At 41.5% G+C, this 19,543-nt stretch overlaps 1 protein-coding gene across 4 annotated transcripts in view; it reads left to right on the top strand.

Moving 5' to 3' along the window:
* The window catches only part of LOC130124212 (transducin-like enhancer protein 1), a 46,506-nt gene extending 33,728 nt beyond the window's left edge, over positions 1-12,778 (top strand). For all 4 annotated transcript variants that reach the window (XM_056293681.1, XM_056293674.1, XM_056293667.1 and 1 more), the window contains 7 exons: positions 2,226-2,302; positions 2,858-3,107; positions 4,683-4,930; positions 5,618-5,765; positions 6,156-6,306; positions 8,031-8,107; positions 8,664-12,778. In XM_056293681.1, the coding sequence (XP_056149656.1) occupies positions 2,226-2,302; positions 2,858-3,107; positions 4,683-4,930; positions 5,618-5,765; positions 6,156-6,306; positions 8,031-8,107; positions 8,664-8,771 (1,059 nt within the window). In that variant the 3' untranslated portion in view covers positions 8,772-12,778. The remainder of the gene's footprint in view (positions 1-2,225; positions 2,303-2,857; positions 3,108-4,682; positions 4,931-5,617; positions 5,766-6,155; positions 6,307-8,030; positions 8,108-8,663) is intronic.
* Positions 12,779-19,543: the final 6,765 nt, after the last annotated feature.

Genomic DNA, 19,543 nt, shown 5'->3' with positions numbered 1-19,543 from the left:
CCAGCAGGATAACGCGCCATGTCATAAAGCTCGAATCATCTCAGACTGGTTTCTTGAACATGACAATGAGTTCACTGTACTCAAATGGCCTCCACAGTCACCAGATCTCAATCCAATAGAGCACCTTTGGGATGTGGTGGACCGGGAGATTTGCATCATGGATGTGCAGCCGCCAAATCTGCAGCAACCGCGTGATGCTATCATGTCAATATGGACCAAACTCTCTGAGGAATGTTTCCAGTACCTTGTTGAATCTATGCCACGAAGGATTAAGGCAGTTCTGAAGGCAAAAGGGGGTCCAACCCGGTACTAGCAAGGTGTACCTAATAAAGTGGCCAGTGAGTGTATGTAACAACAGAATTTTTATGCAGTAACTTTTAACAATGCAAACGGGAGCGAGATCTATTATTAAAATACAATAAATTACACTTGTGAAACAGATGTAATTAGAGAAAAAAGTCCTGTTACCCTTTATAGTTTAGGTAGATAACGGTCTCAGTCACATTTGAGTAAAATAATCCTATTTCTATAAATGTCATAGGATCTTTTTTATATAAAGATATTTTATTTTCACGGACCCCTTGCAATTACACCACGGACCACTAGGGGTCCGCGGACCCCCGGTTGAGAAACACTGGAATAGACCACCATGCTACCCGGATGCCCCCAGTTCTTCAATTCTGAGTGAACATGCTTAAAATCATTCAGTCCATTCACGAACAAATTGTCTGATTTCCAGACTGCCAGACATGCAGCAAAAGAGGGTGTGCGTTTCCACACAGTAAGTCAGCCATTTACGGGTCGTCCCATTTTTTTCATTGAAAAACCTTGTTAACACCCTGGTTAGTGGCTATGTGGAATGGATTGTGGTGAAAGAAAAAAAATCAAGCTCACCTTGACCAAGCTTTTGGAAAAGCACACTTTTACTGTGCTGTCCTTTGTTTTATGGACCTGGTTGCTCACACAATTCCCTCCCATTCGAATCCACACTTGCCAGTTCGGTCTGTTGCTGCAGGCTAAGCACTCCATCCTGAGACATAGCGCCTTCTCTCCAATCCAGGTTTAATGTTACTTCCATATCTGTCCCACCATCATCCCCAGGTGCCATCTCTGTCACTACCTGCTCTGTCACATCCCCAGTTAAATCTTTGTCTTATCCCCTTCCACTGTCCTCTCTGTCTCGTCTCTGTCGTCACTTGTAACATTATCCATTGTCATTAGCATGTTAGCTGGTGAAGCAAACATGTTTGTCAGGTTCGCACAATTTAGTGCATCAATCTCCAAGCTTTTTTCCATTTTAGTCTTACAATTCAGCCCCTCCTTTCCATTTTTTGTGGTCCATTTTTTTGGATATAGCTAATATAACTTGACCTCTTTGTGTTCTGAAATAACTTCCCAATCCCAAAATGCGTGTGTGCGTTTGTTAACTAGAACTTAATTATGACATGACAGGTCCAAAAGATCATGTAGAAATTCATTCCCCCCCTCAAAAAAAAATTGTTATTGTTAAAAGTAGTAGTATATGTAGCAGGCTTAAAACTTAAAAATATTTTTTTTAATAAAGAAAGTTTAAATGTGAATTTAATTAGGCCCCATGTGGTTTTGCAGCCCACTAATGCCAGCCAGCGCCCTACCAGTTGTAGCGGCCCACCGGAAAAAGTCCCACCTCTCCCGATGGCCAATCTGAGCCTGCTAATCAGTATCTTTTGTACATTGTTTCTTTGAGAGTGTTGTAAGGTGTATTGCTACATTTTGCTTTTTGCTTTAACAGCAACAGTATTTACACAGTGCTTGATTTCAGGGTCTCTATGATGATGTTGATTACTGTCAATCATCACATAGCTCCGTTTACTCTGTTTTTGCATTTTGCTCATTACACTGTTTAAATAGATTACATGACATCACAGCTGTCTGGGTCTGTCACCTGATGATATCCCTTAGGTTGTGTACTTATAGGTTGTGTGTGTGTGTGTGTTTCATTGTTAAAGCAATTTGTAAACTTTGCCGAAAAATGCTGTACAAATACAGTTTATTACCGTTTTAGGTAGGGGTGTCCGTTTGTGTGAGTGCCTGTGCATGTCTAACTGGTCCTGTATACATGGCTGTTTGTATTCCCTTCTATAGGATGATAATGTGAAGAGATGTGTGTCTTTTCTAACTGCCGGGGGGGGGGGGGGTTGGGTGTATGTTCTGTGCTCAAAGCTTCTCTCTGTGTTTTCCTCAAGGTTGGTTTTGACCCCCATCCCCACATGCGAGTCCCTGGAATACCTCCAAGCTTAACTGGCATCCCTGGAGGCAAACCGTAAGAGAGAGAGAGAGAGTGTGTGTGTGTGTGTGTGTGTGTGTGTGTGTGTGTGTGTGTGTGTGTGTGTGTGTGTGTGTGTGTGTGTGTGTGTGTGTGTTTGAGTCTGTGCTTGCATTTTTCTGTGGGTGTTCAAGAACTCAACTGGAATTGCCATCCCGAATATGATGCCCTACATCCTAGACTTCTCAGAAGTGTCATAGAAATAACCTTAAGATATTTTAAGTTTTTTTAGAATACATAATACTCAATGCTTCCTCTTTCTCCTTTATTTTCCTATTCTTTTATCTTTTTCCTCTCTGCTCCTTCTCAATATGTTTTCACCTTTGCCATCATTTTCACCCTTATTTCTTTGTCTTCATTCCTACCTACCCTTCCTCAACCCTTCTTTTCTTCCCATCCCTGCTCCCTCTCATATCCTCTCTACTGTTTCCACTCCTTTGCTCATCTCCATTTCCTCTGTCCTCATTTGCTTGGCTGTCCCCCCTCTTTCTTGCATTTCTTTCATTTCCCCACTCCTTCCCCTCTGCCTTCTTTCCTCCTTTGCACCATCAGAGCATATTCCTTCCACGTGGCGGCGGACGGCCAAATGCAGCCTGTGCCATTTCCCCCAGATGCTCTGGTGGGGCCCGGCATCCCACGCCACGCCCGTCAAATCAACACACTGAACCATGGTGAGGTGGTGTGTGCTGTGACCATCAGCAACCCCACCCGACACGTCTACACGGGGGGGAAGGGTTGTGTTAAAGTCTGGGACATAAGTCATCCCGGCAACAAGAGCCCCGTGTCACAACTTGACTGTCTGGTGAGTGAAGGGAAGGGTTTGGTGGGTGTAAGTCAGTATGTATTTGAAGGGTAAACAATTTATCATGATTTTTGCAAGTCAGCTGGGGAACTGCAATGTTGGGTGGCTTTTTTGTCTGTTTATCAGCTCTGACTTTCTGCCGTTTAGTGTGTGGGTGCATGAGGAGAACATATTTGTACAGTATTACACATGTAAATGTAGCTATATAGATTATGTACGATGTGTATATGAAATAAGAATGTGTATTTAAGGCAGGGTCCTCGAGGATTCTTAAAATGTCTTGGAATACCTTTTTTTTAACTCAAGGTCTAAAATTTTTTTTGCATTTCTGGAATTTTAGGAAAGGAGGCATTAAATTCATTCTGGGAAAGAACAAATGAGTGTATATCTATTTTTTTGTTTAGTTTTTATGTTTTGTTTTATTTTATATTCCACAACAGCCCGACAATTGTTGCAAGCAATGTACAATGCATTTGGACAAAATAGCATATGCTAGACCGCCAGGGGCAGTGGGACGGAGAGGCAGTAGCCAGTGGGTGACAGATAGGTGGCAAACAAAGAAACTGGGTAAATTTAAATTCAATCTGAGATGGTTGGAGGATGACAAATATCATGGGTGGCTTAAACAATCCAGCAATTCTTACGAGGTATGATGTGAACTTTGTTGCAAAATATTTAAACTGGTGACAATGGGTTGTAAAGCACTAGACTCATGAAATCCGCAAAGCACAAGCGCTATGCTATGCTAGCACTCAAGAAAACATTGTGGCCATTGGGTCGTATGTTGAGCCCATTGCTAGCTTGGCTGCTTGTGGTAACGTTAGAGCTAATTTGTCTGCTGCTAATGTGTCTGCCTGAGCTACAGGCTCCATAACTACCACTGTTCAGCTGAGCAGTCAACAGACAGCATTCACCTGTTTTTCTCCGACAGCCTCATTGAAGGCAGAAATACTGTGGCTACTGAGTCTCCGAAAGAAAGCAGACAACATCACAGAGCTAGTAGAGAATACTGCAGGAATGAAAATGACAACGCTGATAACAAAATCCAACACACTGAGGAGACGAGCAAAGGAAATGAGAGAGCAGTTGCTAGTGCTAGATTGTAAGACGGCTGATGAGCTGCGACGCGTCATGAGAAACATAGCATCCATTGAAAAACAGGGCCAAAGAAACTTCAGATAGTTTGTGCTAGAGAGGGTCTGAAAAGGAAATACACTTAACGTTGGGTTTAGATTGTCAACTTTTGACCCGTCTCCATATTGCCCTCTTGTGTGTATTTGATACTGTTGTTTTCAATTTGACTGGATCTACCACCTTAGTTTTATTTTCGTTAATTAGCAAGAAGGCTGTGGTCAGCTAATTTACACAGAAAATTTGTTTTTATATTCACATTCAATAAAACTCAACAACGGTGTATACTGCATAGTTTGTTGAATTTTTTTTTTTGCCGTGGAAATGGTATTTTTTCCATTTAGATGTATTAAAAATGTCTTGAAAGTCATTAAAATTTTACTTTAAAAGTGTGCAGATACCCTGATTCAAAGCAAAACCAATTTTGTCCATGCATTCAATCAGAACCGGGACAACTACATACGTTCGTGTCGGCTCCTCCCTGATGGTCGGACGCTCATTGTTGGTGGCGAGGCCAGCACATTATCGATCTGGGACCTGGCCACGCCCACCCCGAGGATCAAGGCCGAGCTCACATCATCAGCCCCAGCATGCTACGCTCTGGCCATCAGCCCAGACTCCAAAGTCTGTTTCTCCTGTTGCAGTGATGGAAACATTGCTGTCTGGGATCTACACAATCAGACTTTGGTCAGGTAAGAGAAAGCCTATCATAGGTGTGATTTGATTTTACAAGGACAGATACAATGCTCGATTTGCGAGTGTTTTTATTAACATTCCTAACGACAGATTAATACATACATAGGAATAAGTGGGATTGATGAATGTAGACAAATCCTTTGGCTGTTGCGTGCCTTCTCTAACCAACCTGTCACAGGCACTTTTTAATATTCTGAGCTAATTAATTGTGTGAGACATGGCCAGTATACGCTTACTGTTGCTAGCTATTGCACCAGAATGTCACAGAAATAAGTGGAAAATTCAGCAATGCTGGTAAGAAATTGGCTGCCGATGAGCATTGTCAAATAAGTATAGAAATGTTGTCAATTGTTTTTAGTATAGACGAGGTTTGGCTGGTGTAACTTCCTTCCATATAAATGTGTGGTTTGAAATTGCAAGACATCACATACAAATAGACATTTTCTCCGTTTTTACAAATGAGAGGTTTTGACATTTCCGTCCAGCTTTTCATAGTCACAGCTTCAAAATATGCATAAAAATAGCTTGCTGGAAAGCTATTGTGAATACACAGTATGCATAGTGAATAAAAACCATTTGAGACATCACGATGCCCCAGCATTTCCTTTTGGGTCATAGATACAAAAACATACACAGGCGATGTATTGTTACAGTTTTACATAGAATGTCATGTATCCGCACAGACAGTTTCAGGGCCATACAGATGGAGCCAGCTGTATTGACATCTCTAATGATGGCACCAAGCTGTGGACTGGAGGCCTGGACAACACTGTCCGCTCCTGGGACCTGAGAGAAGGACGGCAGCTCCAGCAGCATGACTTCACATCACAGGTACATGTATATACACACACACACACACTTGCTATAACAAAGTGCTGTGTATGTGGTGAGATTTCATGTGGATGACACATTGTTCATTAATGATATTTCAGTAAAAATTATGAAGAAATTACAAAACCACATCAGTTGGTCACAGCTCCATGGAAAAAAATGTAATGCATCAATAAATGTTGAAAAATCACAACCATTTGGAGCAGCTTAATATAGCATCAGCAGTGAAACTGAATGATTAGTTGGGAGGATGAAGAGGGATGGCTTTTATTCTGCACAAATTAAATGCATCTCTCTTGCTGGCTATAATTTTTAGGGCAATAAGCACCAAAAAAAAAAAAGCCAACTGCCTGTACCATGCCAATAATTTTTCTCTCTCCCTCTACCCAGATATTCTCTCTGGGTTACTGTCCTACAGGAGAGTGGCTGGCTGTGGGAATGGAGAGCAGCAACGTTGAGGTCCTCCATGTCACCAAGCCTGACAAATACCAGCTACATCTCCATGAAAGCTGTGTCCTCTCTCTGCAATTTGCCTACTGTGGTATGTCATGACATCTCTTCTTCAGTCTTCATCTCATCAATAAATGCATTATCTTCAACTTGTAACCCCTTGTTGACAGCTATGGCAGTGATTTCAACAGGATCCAGAGTTCTCAGCAGTTGGTGTTGAGTTGGCTGAATGTAAATGATAAACCTTAGAATAATAGAACGTTCAGGACAACAATAATAATGAAATAACATGTATTCTCTGGTAGGCTATTGTTGTTCTTATATCTTTCCTTTTCTCGATATGTGTCAGAACAGTATTTACTTATCAAACAACCAAAACCCTCTTATGTTATCATGTCAACATACTATCAAAAAGGAATAACCCTCTGGAATTGCAAACCAAGTGCTAGAATACAGAATTGAAAAGCTATCAAATATATGAAGTGAACACCTTACTAAATAACCTTGACCCAATAATGAATTTGTAATATCAGACAAAGTCCTGAATAAAAGTCTCCAAATAAATAGCTCAACTCAGAGCAATGGTGAACTATATTACCAAGCGCTTGGATTTCTAAACGATGGGGCCCATATGTTGGTGCACAAAAAAATAATGGAACAAACTCCCGATAGGAACACGTTGATAGTGTTGGAATAGTCTCCTCTTACTCACGCGACCACACAAACGATCCACGAGTGGTCCGCAGGGTGGGTAGATCTTAATATTTTTTAACATCTTTATTTCGGATCCCCATTAATCACTGCCTCAGCAGCGACTGTAGTTAGATGATGCAACAGGGTAGCGTTGATGAATATCGTGCTGATCACGAAGGTCCAGCATGCGCTGAATGAATCCTTCCTCCCAGGCAGCGCTAACTAACTAATTAGCTGCAGCAAAATCCTCTCGTCGCCGGTTTCCTTGCAAAAACTACGGCCAGTGTTTATAGATGACTGTCCCCACGACAGTTCTGGCAAAACGTCCACGCTTGATAGTTAGACTGTACACTTTCACAAAGCTAGCTAAGTAAGAAAAAGGTAAGCAAAATAGCTAATGTTCAGCTAACTGGCGGTAGGCTAGCCAACATCCACGGCAAACTGGGGGAAGAATGAGTTGCGAAACATCGAGATGCACAGGACTTGAAGCTGTTACAATACAATACTTGTGCAAATCCTGAGAAGTATTTCAGTCCACAACATATTACTTGCTTCGACACTAAACTCAATATCTACTGACAAAATGATAACTCAGCAAACTCCTCTGCTATGTTCTGGAACACTCTCCCGCTCTCTCTCTTTTTTTTTTGTTGCTTAACTCTCCCAAAGTGGTCTCTTAAGATACATCACTCTATTAAACTGAAATTACACTGGCTTAGCTAAGCAAGTCAAGTCAAGTCACTTTTATCTGTATAGCCCAATATCACAAATTAAGCAGGATATCAAAGCTCACAAAAGAACCAAAGAATTGTGGCAAATGCACTACTCCATTTGCTTTACCCATATTGAAACATGCATAACCATACAGACGAGAAAATATATTTCACATATCCATATTCCCATATTTGGCAGGCCTCTACAAACTTAGTCATTTTTTCTTATCCGATCTAAAGAAACATCTTATTTTTTGTTTTTCATCAACACTGTGTGTGTGTGTGTGTGTGTGTGTGTGTGTGTGTGTGTGTGTGTGTGTGTGTGTGTGTGTGTGTGTGTGTGTGTGTGTGTGTGTGTGTGTGTCTGTGTGTGTGTCTGTGTGTTTGTGTTTGTGTTTTCTATCCTTAGGTAAGTGGTTTGTGAGCACAGGGAAGGACAACCTACTGAATGCGTGGAGAACGCCATATGGAGCCAGCATATTCCAGGTAATAATTGCACACTCGGTGAGATACAATGCATCAGATTGGATGCAAAAGGCGATTCCTGTAGTATTATCGTAAGTTGCATGGATGTACATTAGCCACCTCAGAAATTGGATGATGTTGCCATGGAAATGTGGTTTATCTCATTCATGGACAACACAAGAGATTAAGAAAGTTGGTAAAATCATCATAATGGCTGCTTTCAGCATGGTAACACATAGCTTGCTCAGTCCAATGCTTCAAGCCAAAGCTTTTTTTCAATGACAGTATAAACAAACATTTTATGTTGGCCATCTTAACTGCCTTGCCAGGACAAAGGCAAATTATTTGAAAATCAACATTACAAATGGGAGTGCCCGCTGTATGTCTATATTGTGTTTATATGTGGTATGCTGCTCATGAATGCATAAAGCAAGTGATGGAGTGTATTTTTGCTCATCTTTTTCACCAATTCTCTTTTGCACCCATTCTGCACCCCATAATAACTTCTCACCCTCTCTTTTCCTCACTTGGCTCTTTCTAACCTCTTACTTCTGTTCTCTCACTTCTTCCTCCATAGTCTAAAGAGTCTTCCTCAGTGCTGAGCTGTGACATCTCTGTGGATGACAAATACATCGTCACTGGCTCAGGGGACAAGAAAGCCACAGTGTATGAGGTCATCTACTAGAACATGGAGAAAAGCAGTGTTTTTTTTTTTTTTTCTTTCTTGTTTTTTTTTTTAACATACCCACACAAGGTGTTTCAAGACATTTCTTCCGGAAATCAAGCAGGAGCAGAGAGAAGCATTGATGGTGCAGCTGCATTCGTTTTCTACATCTACTAACAAGAAAGAAAGGAGAGGTTCATTTTTTATGAACATGTCCCCAGCATCTCTAGAAACTTTTCCATATTTGTCTGGAAATTAACGAGGGGCAACTGGATATTAAGCAGAGGAGATAAACTAGGACACTGGGATGCTAATTTCCCTCTTGTAATATCTACTGAAACTGCTCTGGGATCAGTTACCGGGATATTGACTGAACCAAAAGGGGCTTTCCATTGTTTAAACATATTGAGTTGAATATGAGATACTAAAATACACGGACTCTGTGTGACATGGCCAGAGGCTGAGATCCTAGAACGGCAAATGAGGACGGATGTTCAAATGAATGTGCTGACAGACGGTAAGAGGAACAGCTTGATGAAAAATGACACACTAATAGAAAGAAAGGGGAGACAATGGTGGATGAGGTTACAGACAGACTGCAGAAATGCAGAGTGCAAAAGATATTAGTTTTATGTAGTTTTTGAAAACTGACTTCAGAGACTGGTGACCTCCTAATTTTGACACCGTCTTTGACCTTTTGACCTCAGCCAGCTGTTCTGACTCACATCTAACAAGTCTGAATAGTACATCATACACTGTCCTAACATTAGTACTCTCCAGACTAATCCTGCTGAATAATGTTAGTGCCTACTGCTTTGTATGTGCACACAGGAAGTAAATAAATAGAAACACGGTACCCCACAATGTCATCATGCTACATTCAAATCATGTTGAAGCCCAAAGCGCTGACTTATGTCCAGCATCATGCCAGACTAATTTTCAGTAACTGGTTGATTTGCGTGACACCAGTGTGGCACAGTGCCGTCCATGATATTTTGTCTCTGTTGGCCTACTCAAACCCCACCAAAACAAAATTTCAATTACAATGATTTCAGTGAGAAATTAGCCAGTTAAACCAAAAACATCCTGATGATAAGTCTATATGACATGCTTTGTTGGAATATGTGTACATAGGTCTGACTGTATTCTGGTTGTCCACAAAAGAGTTTTCACTTCTGTCTGTACCTTGTAAGTTTTTTTTTCTTTATCTTCCTGGTTTTTTTTTTTCTTTTTTGGGACCCCCCCCCCTTTTCCCCCCAATTGTATCCAGCCAATTACCCCACTCTTCCCAGCTGTCCCAGTTGCTGCTCCATCCCCCTGCCGATCCAGGGAGGGCTGCAGACTACCACATGTCTCCTCCGATACATGTGGAGTCGCCAACCGCTTCTTTTCACCTGACAGTGAGGAGTTTTGCCAGGGGGGACATAGTGCATGGGAGGATCACGCTATTCCCCCCAGTCCCCCCCCCCTAACAGGCGCGACCAGAGGAGGCGCTAGTACAGCGACCAGGACACATACCCACATCCAGCTTCTCACCCAGAGACATGGTCAATTGTGTCTGTAGGGACGCCTGATCAAGCCGGAGGTAACAAGGGGATTCGAACTGGCAATCCCCATGTTGGTGAGCAACGGAATAGACCACTATTCTACCCGGACGCCCCTTGATCTTCCTTGATTTTAACACTTTGAAAAGGAAATCCCACTTTGAGTCTCCTTTACATAATTGACCTCGGGTACCTCAGAGTTGACCGTATGCTTAGATCGCATGCTACACGTGGAAGGAAGGTGAGAAGAAAAGGACAGTTGCACAGGTTATACTGTAATTGCCTTCATCAATTCCTTCACCTCTGCCCCCCCCCCCCCATAACTGTTCTCACTTGACGGCAAACTGAAGTAATCTCACCTAGAGTCCTGCACGGGTCCGTTTTTTGAGACCCGCACCCACCCCCACAACGTGCAATGCCGTACCCGCCCCGCAACCCGCACATATAAACCATTACTTCCGCGACCCGACCCGTTGATACAAGACCCGCGACCCGAAACATGTAGGCCTAATAATAACCATGTAATCAATTAGTCACTAAACCTACATGTATTTAGGATCTGTTTTCAGTGTTTTTCAATAACGTTGACAATTCATGTATAATTCTGGTGCTTTAATTAAACTTATCACATCTGAGATAAACACTAAAATACTATTAGAGAGCTGTTGCGAGGTGTGCCATGCCGTGTCTCACAGTGCTATGACGCAGGACGCGCTCATGTAAGCTAAATATGCGCAGACAAATTTTCCTGCTAGTTTGGCAACCCTCTGTTTGTCTTCCCTTTTGGGTGCTTTTAGGTCAACGTTTCTTGTAAAGAAGTGGTTAATTGTTGTTGCACCGGTGGGAACATTGGCACGGCAGCTTTCAATGTGCTTCTTCAGTGACAACGTACCGAGTTTGCAGCTATCGTAAGCCAGCACTTTTCGGCACTTTTTACAAGCAGCGAACCCACTGACTTGGTTATTTTCCCCATCTATGAGTGGGCCAAAAGCCCCACACACATTGGACTTCGCTCTTGTGGTGGCCAGTGATACAGAGAACTTGCAAAAAAAAAAAAAAAACTCAATGAGACGAGGATCCTTCAAAATAAGACTTTTATTGATGAATCAACAAAGTCTGAGTCAGGTCTGCAGAGTGACTGAAAATCAGACAAAAGCCTCCCTCTCTTTATACCATTTACAAATCTAGTGAACAATCTACTTGCGTCAGTCAATGTCCTGCTGTCAATCAGGGACCTTGTTGATCAGGACATGTTGGTGGAGCAGGAGCCTCTCTATCGATGCAAGGATGACGTTAGCATGTCTTCAGTCATCGCCCTTTGACAGTCTAATGGTTGTCTTGGTATGCTACTACTACTGCTACTACTGTTTTCTGTGTAATAATGGTTACACTTACATGATGGAATGTCACTTATACTTTTGGGCATAAACAAGTTTATCCTCTACTGACGTTATGTCCTGGTTATATGGCCTTGTGCTACTTGCCACAGTTGTTTGTCACTCCAGTCACATGAAATGACAGATACCGACATGTGCCCTTACGTACTACCATACTCTGAAGAATTGTCGGCAATCTGATATTCTCCACTAGCTATTTTTGCCTTCAGCTCATCAACCATTTCAATTTCGAGTGTGCTACAGCAGTGTAAACGCTTCCGGGCTAACGACCGCCGACAGCCGGATATGATTGATGAGGTGAGAGGTTAAAAAAAACAAAACAGTAAATACTATTTTTAAATGTTATTATCCCACACCCGCACCCGCCTGCACGTTCCTTTGTTTTACCCGCACCCGAACCCGCAAATAAAAACAAGACAAAATATCACCCGCTAACGACATTTTTGCGGGTCACCCGCCGGGTACCCAACCCAATGCAGGACTCTAATCTCACCATCCTGGTTTCCATTAGCAGGGGTATCCCGATTTTACCCATGGTAGAGGTCACTGAACTGATTCCAAAATACCTCTATGCTTCCTTTTCGTTTTGTTGCCAACCGCAACAATTTGTCCTCCCCCCCCCCCCCCCCATACTTCTCACTTTGGCCCTGCTGGGTAACTATGTTGAGCCTCAGACTGCAAACATTTTATTAAACAAAATTAACACGGAGAGGGAGTAGTTTAATTCAATTTTATGTATTGGGATTTTTTTATTTTTTTTTTTGCGAAGAAAATCAAAGTCAAATTTAAGAGAATTCAGTCACCAGATGAATTCACTATAACACAGAGCAGCTCACTTCTCTATTCTTTCTGATGACGTTTTTTGTCAGGTTTTGTTTTTTAACTGAGCAATTTGGGTTGAATTTCTCTCTCTTCACGTGAAATTGAGATCAAACCCAACTTTTAACCGAGTTACTGAATTGACCCAAACCCACTTTTGTTGGTGTGAAACACCGTAGGCTACCCAGCGGTGCTTCATGAGCAAAAGACCATTTGTACACAAAGCATCTCTCAACGAGGAAATCAAAATTATATTCATTCTTATATATGCAGATAGTCGGGGGGGGGGGGGGGGGAGGGTAAAGATGTCGGTTAAATTAATTTTTTCCCTCTTAAAAGAACTTTCCAGGATTACCATACATTAAATGGTAATATCTTGAAACAAATACTTTGCCTTATTTTAGGACATTGTACAAGTTAAAACTATCACATCCTACTATTATATTTAAGCTTTTATGAAAGATGAGCCTTTAGGGCCGAGTAAAGGATTCGACCAATTGTTAAAACGGGCGCTACATACAATGGGTTCATCCGTTTCAATGACACTAAACTTGTTTCAGAGTCTCCATGTTTAATTTTCTTTTTAATGTGTTTTTTTCTTTTTGTCATCTGTTGAATGTTTGTAAAAAATGTAAATAGTTTTTTTTTCTTACCGTATGTGCTTTAGAAGAACAAAAACTTTTTTTGTATGTCTTTTTCAAGGAGAAGAAATGTCTAACTGAGAGAAACACTAAATGGTCTTAATTCTAGCTAATATAAAATGATTGAAATGTCTAGACAATAAATGTTCTTTTTTTACTAACTTTGAGTGTTCTTTGACTTCCTTCGGTGGTACAAGCGGTGCCTTTGGCCACTGGAATTATTTTTCGGTCGGACACCGGCGGTAAAGGGGAAGTCTGGAGGCGGTAGAAGTGGCGTTGTGAAACAGGGTTTGACGTGTTGTTGAACCAATCAGGAGCCGTGCGTGCAGCTTTTCACTACAGCTGGACTTTACATCAGCCAAATTCACCAACTGCCACAGCTTTAACCAGATAGGGACCGATGGTGTAGTGCAAACACATTACTCCAAGGGGCGCATGGCTGGACAGCACTTCATTTATAAGTAGTAGGAAACAACATTGCGAAAATTGGTACGCTCATATAACCTACCTATTTCAACAACGGAAAGGAACTAATTTCATCTGATACTGTTTTTCATCACCTAACATGGTTTATTGGTATTACCTCTGGTATGTTATTTACCTGGACCAAGCTTCCAACCAAGATACTGTGGTGTTGAATGTTTCTGGTCTTTACTGTGCAAATATGGTGTAGATTGAGTAAGTGCAGATAATGGATAGAGGGTTGGATAGCATACAGTATATATGGAAAGCTTTGGAAGAGTCGTTTTGTAATTATTTATGTGGATCTTATTGATGTTACGTGTGGAATAGTTCTTGGTACCAGTCTGCAAAAACTAATAATATGGCCAACAATATGGGGCCAAGTGTCAAATGGGCCCTCATTGCTATAGTATCTTGGGGCTATAAAAATTATTTCTTTTTGTTTGAGATTACCATGTGTGTGCATTGTGTCTACTGGTCTGCAAGTGGTAGTATAACACAACTTGGAATATTTACTGGGACCCACAAAGCCACAGGAAAGCCTGATTAAATGGAAAGAATGACCTTAAATTAACTGGTACGTTTTGAACACTTGGAACATTTTTCTTGGCATGTTTCATTTGGCCTAATGTTCTGACATCTCAACATTTCACATTCAGGGAAATGTCCTCGTATCGATAAATCATTTCCGTACTTGTTTGCACAGTGAAAATATCCTTGCCGTTGCCACGCCTCATCCAGATGCAGTGGGTTAGATGCCACAGAGTGGAGCAGCTCAACCGTGTGTTAAACAAGGTGCGACCCAATGCTTAATACCTACTACACCCATAGCAAATACACTCTCCCAATGCAAAGAGTTAATCTAATAATTACTGTGAAAGTGTGAATATAATTCTCTATCCCTAACACAAAAAATGCGTGCGTGCACTGTGGTGCCCAGTATTAGGTGATTATGTGGCAATTACAGCAGTCACAGTGACAGAATGAAAGCTGATCCTTGGAGAGAAATGGAAAATGTCACTCTTTTTTTCCATCTATCCAGAGATTTCTGAGCTCTGAATCAGTGTTCTCTTTTGATCATCGCTGCTGCTGCCTCTCTCCGATATACAGACGGATTATTCCCCCTAAATCTCCCAAATCCATAATCCTATTTATCCCAACGCCACACAAAAAGGTGCTCTCTTCTCCACTGCTCATCTAATGCGTACAGTGTGGGTATGTGTGCACTAGTGCTGGAACACGAATGAGAACAAGCTCTGGATCTAAGACCGGGATGACATTTAAGTCCATGATCATTTTCAATAGGGACCATTTTTGGGTTCAAGCCCAAGCTTTTAAAAGGGAGTACTTTAAGTTTCAAGACTTCTAGTTTTAATTGCTACTGGTGGAATAAGGGTCCAGATCGCAGGGTTGGAAAATAAACAGCAAGACACACCTTGTGGATGGCTTATGATTTCATGTGTTTGTGTGTGTGCGTGTGTATTGGTTAGTCATGTATTATCTAGTCCAGTTGTATTCAACCACAAGTCATAGAGAGCAATTTATATACAGGTTTTCTTTCCAACCCTTCACTACAGGAGCTTATTTAACTGATTATCACACCATCAACCAGAAAAGGAAGCACTCATTACTGAAATCAGACGCGGCTCTCCATGGCACCTGGTTGAATAGTGTACTACAAGTCAGTGTACTAAAGGAAGACACACTGCTGGTGTAGTATTTTCTACTGCATACATCAAGGGGGGTCTTCAGTTAGGATGTCACTCCCTCAGTCAGCGACTTGGTATATTAACATTTACATGTTCTACCTACCGATCTGTCAATCATTCTCTCCAGGCTTTCAGAGAAGCAGCACTACAGACTTTGCCATCACGCAATGACCACAATAGTAGGTTCCAGTGGGTAGCCTACGGTGTCAAGCCCACAGAGGCTTGCCCCCCTTATTTTGCATATTTTCATATTCCCAGGCCCTCTGGAAGAGGGGGTGGCCTAGCTGTTTTTTATAAGTTAGGTCTTAAGTGCCATCCTGTTACTTTTGGTAATTCTATCTCCTTTGAGGTTTTAAGTTTCTTAATCACTGGCCTTTCCTGTTTACTCTGCATCTTAATTTATAGGCCCCCTAATTCAGTTAGTTTTATTTCTGAGTTTTCTGAGCGTCTATCCATTGTCATGCCTAAATAGGACAGGTTACTTATTCTAGGTGATTTTAATATTCATTTATGTTGTCCTTCCCCTTTCCTCACCTCACATTTTTTAGATCTTGTAGACTCTTTTAACCTCATTCAATCTGTTAAAGGGCCCACACATTCCAAAGGTCACATTTTTAGACCTTGTACTCTCATCTGGTTTCTCTCGAGTGTCTTAATCTGGTGGATATACTTGCAACTGACCATAACGCTGTAGTTTTTAAAGTTCCATTACAGCTCTCTAGTTCTAGTCACTATCCTAAAACACGCTCTTGTAGTCTCCACTGGTTCTGCAGTTAAATTCTGTGATGCTTTTAATTCATCATCCTTGAATTTTGCTATATCCCCTCTCAATCCAGATGCACTGTTAAATTCATTTAATTATCAGTGCCTATCAATCCTCAACCAAATTGCGTCATTTAAAAATAGGAAACAAAATCAAATAACTTACCCTGGCTAAACGATTACACACGAACCCTTAAAAGACTGTAGAAAATCTGAATGACAGTGGAAGGTCAACAAGGCTGAAATAGCACATAACACCCTTAAAAACCAAATGTTAATTTACCAGAAAGCAGCGTACTTCAGCGTACTTCTCTGCACTGATTATCTAGAAATAACCACAATCCTAAAGTTCTCTTTAGGATAATTGATTCTGTTATTAATGGTCCCTCCACTTCTTTTTCTGAACCTCATGTTGAGCTGTCCGAAAAATTTCTCGCTCATTTTTAAATAAGATGGAGAATATCAGAAGAAAAAAGAAAGAAAGAAGAAAGCGTCTTTATTTTGTCGTTGTATTGTTACAGTGAATTGTATTCTTACAACAAATTTGTTCTCTGCTTTTAACCTGTCTTATTGTCTTTATGCATGCTCAATAATCCAGGTAAGAAAATAAAAGAAATTTGAATCAGTTCATCTGGACACATTTGTTGACAGAAACGTTTCATCACTCATCTAAGTGATCACCTCTCCCTTAGATGAGTGATGAAATGTTGCTGTCAATAAACGTTCTGTCCAGATGAACTGATTCAACTTTCTTTGAAACCCATCTTATTGTATAAGGGAAGTGGGCAGCTGTAGCACCCAGGGACCAACTCCAGTTCTTCTTTCCATTGCCTTGGCCAGGGGCACAGACAGGAGTATTAACCCTAACATACATAACTTTTTGATGGTGGGAGAAAACCGGAGCACCCAGAGGAAACCCACACAGGGAGAACATGCAAACTCCACACAGAAAGGACCTGGGATGACCTGGGGTTCGAACCCAGGACTTTCTTGCTGTGAGGCAACAGTGCTAACCACTGGGCCACCGTGCCACCCCCAGACCCAAATCCAGCCTGACTTGCATTCTTTCTATTCTGCTTCTTGTACCCAGTTTCAACCCATTACAATTTCAGTGTTATAGTGTAGTGTTACGGACTAGTCGGGTCTAGGGGTTAAGGGTTAAGCATGTAATACTAGTCCTAATCTGGAGTGTTTAGCAAAGATGAAAACGAGGGAAAAAACAGAAAGAAGGACTAATTTCCAAGACTAGAGAAATAGCCTGGAGGTGGGCTAGCTTACCAAGGTAGCAGGCTAGCAGTTAGCAGGTCCCTCCGACAAGGCCTCGGCCAGATCCTCACATAAGCAGCAGACTCCGTCTTGGTAGGTTACTTCCGTTTAGGTTGGTGGTTTGAGCTGGAAAGGTGTGAACTTGTAGTGTCCTGGACAGCATGTTCAAAATGGCGTATCCTGAGGCATATATATGTATGCAAACTGCCGGCATTAATTAACTCCAGGGGATGCGCCGGCACCTCGCAGTGACATCCTCATAAACACTCCTTAACCATGTCTCCAATCATTTCTCAGTGAAAACCAGTTCAAGTATGTAAGAAAAGGATGAAGGGAAAAAGGCAAATATAACCCCCATCACTTCTAAAATTCTTCCCCTCTTACAAAAAAAAATGGTTTCACTCTATTTGTTTTTTTCTTTTTTTTAATCCTTTTTATATTAATCATTTTCTCCTTTCTTAAAACAACAACAACAACAAGACTATGTACAATTATATTCTAATCCTTTTTTTTCTTCTTTTTTTTACTCCATTGATTCACGTGCATTACTATCAACAATGCACTCCCAAACTTTTCAAAATACCCAAACCACATGCTCATCACCATGACACGGTGTCCACAATAACATTTTCTCTGCCTGGCTTATGCACCTGTAATATATGGTTGTAAAATAGTTGTATGGTTGTAAAATTAAACTCCAATGGAACACTCTGACTGGATGTTTTCAATTTTGACAGGGACGTAAGTGGGTTGTGATCAATGAGGACTACCAGATCAGCTCCAGCACTAGAGACGTACACCTCAAAGTGTTGGACTGCTAGGACAAGAGCCAGGGCCTCCTCAATGGTGGAATATCACTTCTGATGGCGATTCAATTTCTTAGAGAAATATGCAACAGGCCTGTCTATTTCTGACACATCAGTCTGTAACAGCACCGCCCCCACTCCAACATCACAAGCATCCACTGCAAGCTTGAATGGGACAGAGAAATCTGGAGCAACCTGCACCGGTTCACTAGCTAGAATAGCTTTAACCATTTCCAGAGCTGTCTGACCATCCGCTGACTAGCTAAACTTAACTCCCTTCTTCAACAGGTTTGTGATTGGTGTTGTCACAACTGCGAAGTTGGGAACAAACCACCTATAAACAAACCACCTATGCCCAAAAGGCGCACTAGCTGGCGTTTTGTTTTCGGAACAGGCAGGTCTAAAATGGCTTGCACCTCGGCAGTCCTTGGTTTCACTGAACCTTGACCCACCTGGTGCCCCAAATATGTGACTTGCCCCTTTCCCATCTCACATTCAGGCAAGTTGATTACCAACCCCGCTTGCTTAAGATGTTCAAACAGCTGTCTCATGTGTTCCATGTGATCAGACCACGAAAGGCTATAGCAAACCACATCATCTAGATAAGTGACAGTGTTTTTCAATCTGGAGGTTACCAAATTCATTAACCTCTGAAAGGTTGCTGGCATGTTTTTCATGCCAAATGAGAGAACCCGACAGCGATACAAACTCTCCTGTGTCACAAATGCAGACAAATCTTTTGCCCTTTCTGTCAACAGGACTTGCCAGTAGCCCTTTTTGAGTCAAAATTCAATACATACTGTTAACTTCTGATCTTATCAATACAGTCCTGCAGCCTGGGTATAGGTTATGCATCTGTTTTAATTACATTATTTACCTTTCGGTAATCAGTGCAAGGACACACAGTTAAATTGGGCTTAGGTACACCAATTTCTTCCATGTAGACCAACTCTGGTTTCACCTGAGCCCATTTTTGTGAGTTAATCTGGTACAAATGTTGTTTAACGGTGGTTGCCTCACCAGTGTCTACATCATGGGTTATTAAATTTGTTAAGCCAGGGGTATCTCTAAACAGAGGACTATAATGATCCACTAGATGTAATACATCCTCTTTCTGCTCTGTGGTGAGATGACTCAGTGACTCTGAGATTGGCCAGGGCACTGGAATTCTTAAGCCTAGCTGTAACTGGATCAACTGACCCAACCCCATCATCCTCACTCTCCTCCACAGTAATAGGAGATGTGATACACACAATGGATGGAGTGTCACGAGTATAATAAGGTTTCAAGAGATTGATGTGACAGACATGATGTCTGTCTCCAGTTGGGTGTCTCAACAACATAATTGCAATCATCCACCTTCTTGATAACCTTATATGGAACATAG

Source organism: Lampris incognitus, chromosome 1 (assembly GCF_029633865.1).
Source record: "Lampris incognitus isolate fLamInc1 chromosome 1, fLamInc1.hap2, whole genome shotgun sequence".
Taxonomy (NCBI): Eukaryota; Metazoa; Chordata; class Actinopteri; order Lampriformes; family Lampridae; genus Lampris; species Lampris incognitus.
Note: the sequence above shows the minus strand (reverse complement) of the source record. Positions and strands in the feature narration are given on the sequence as shown.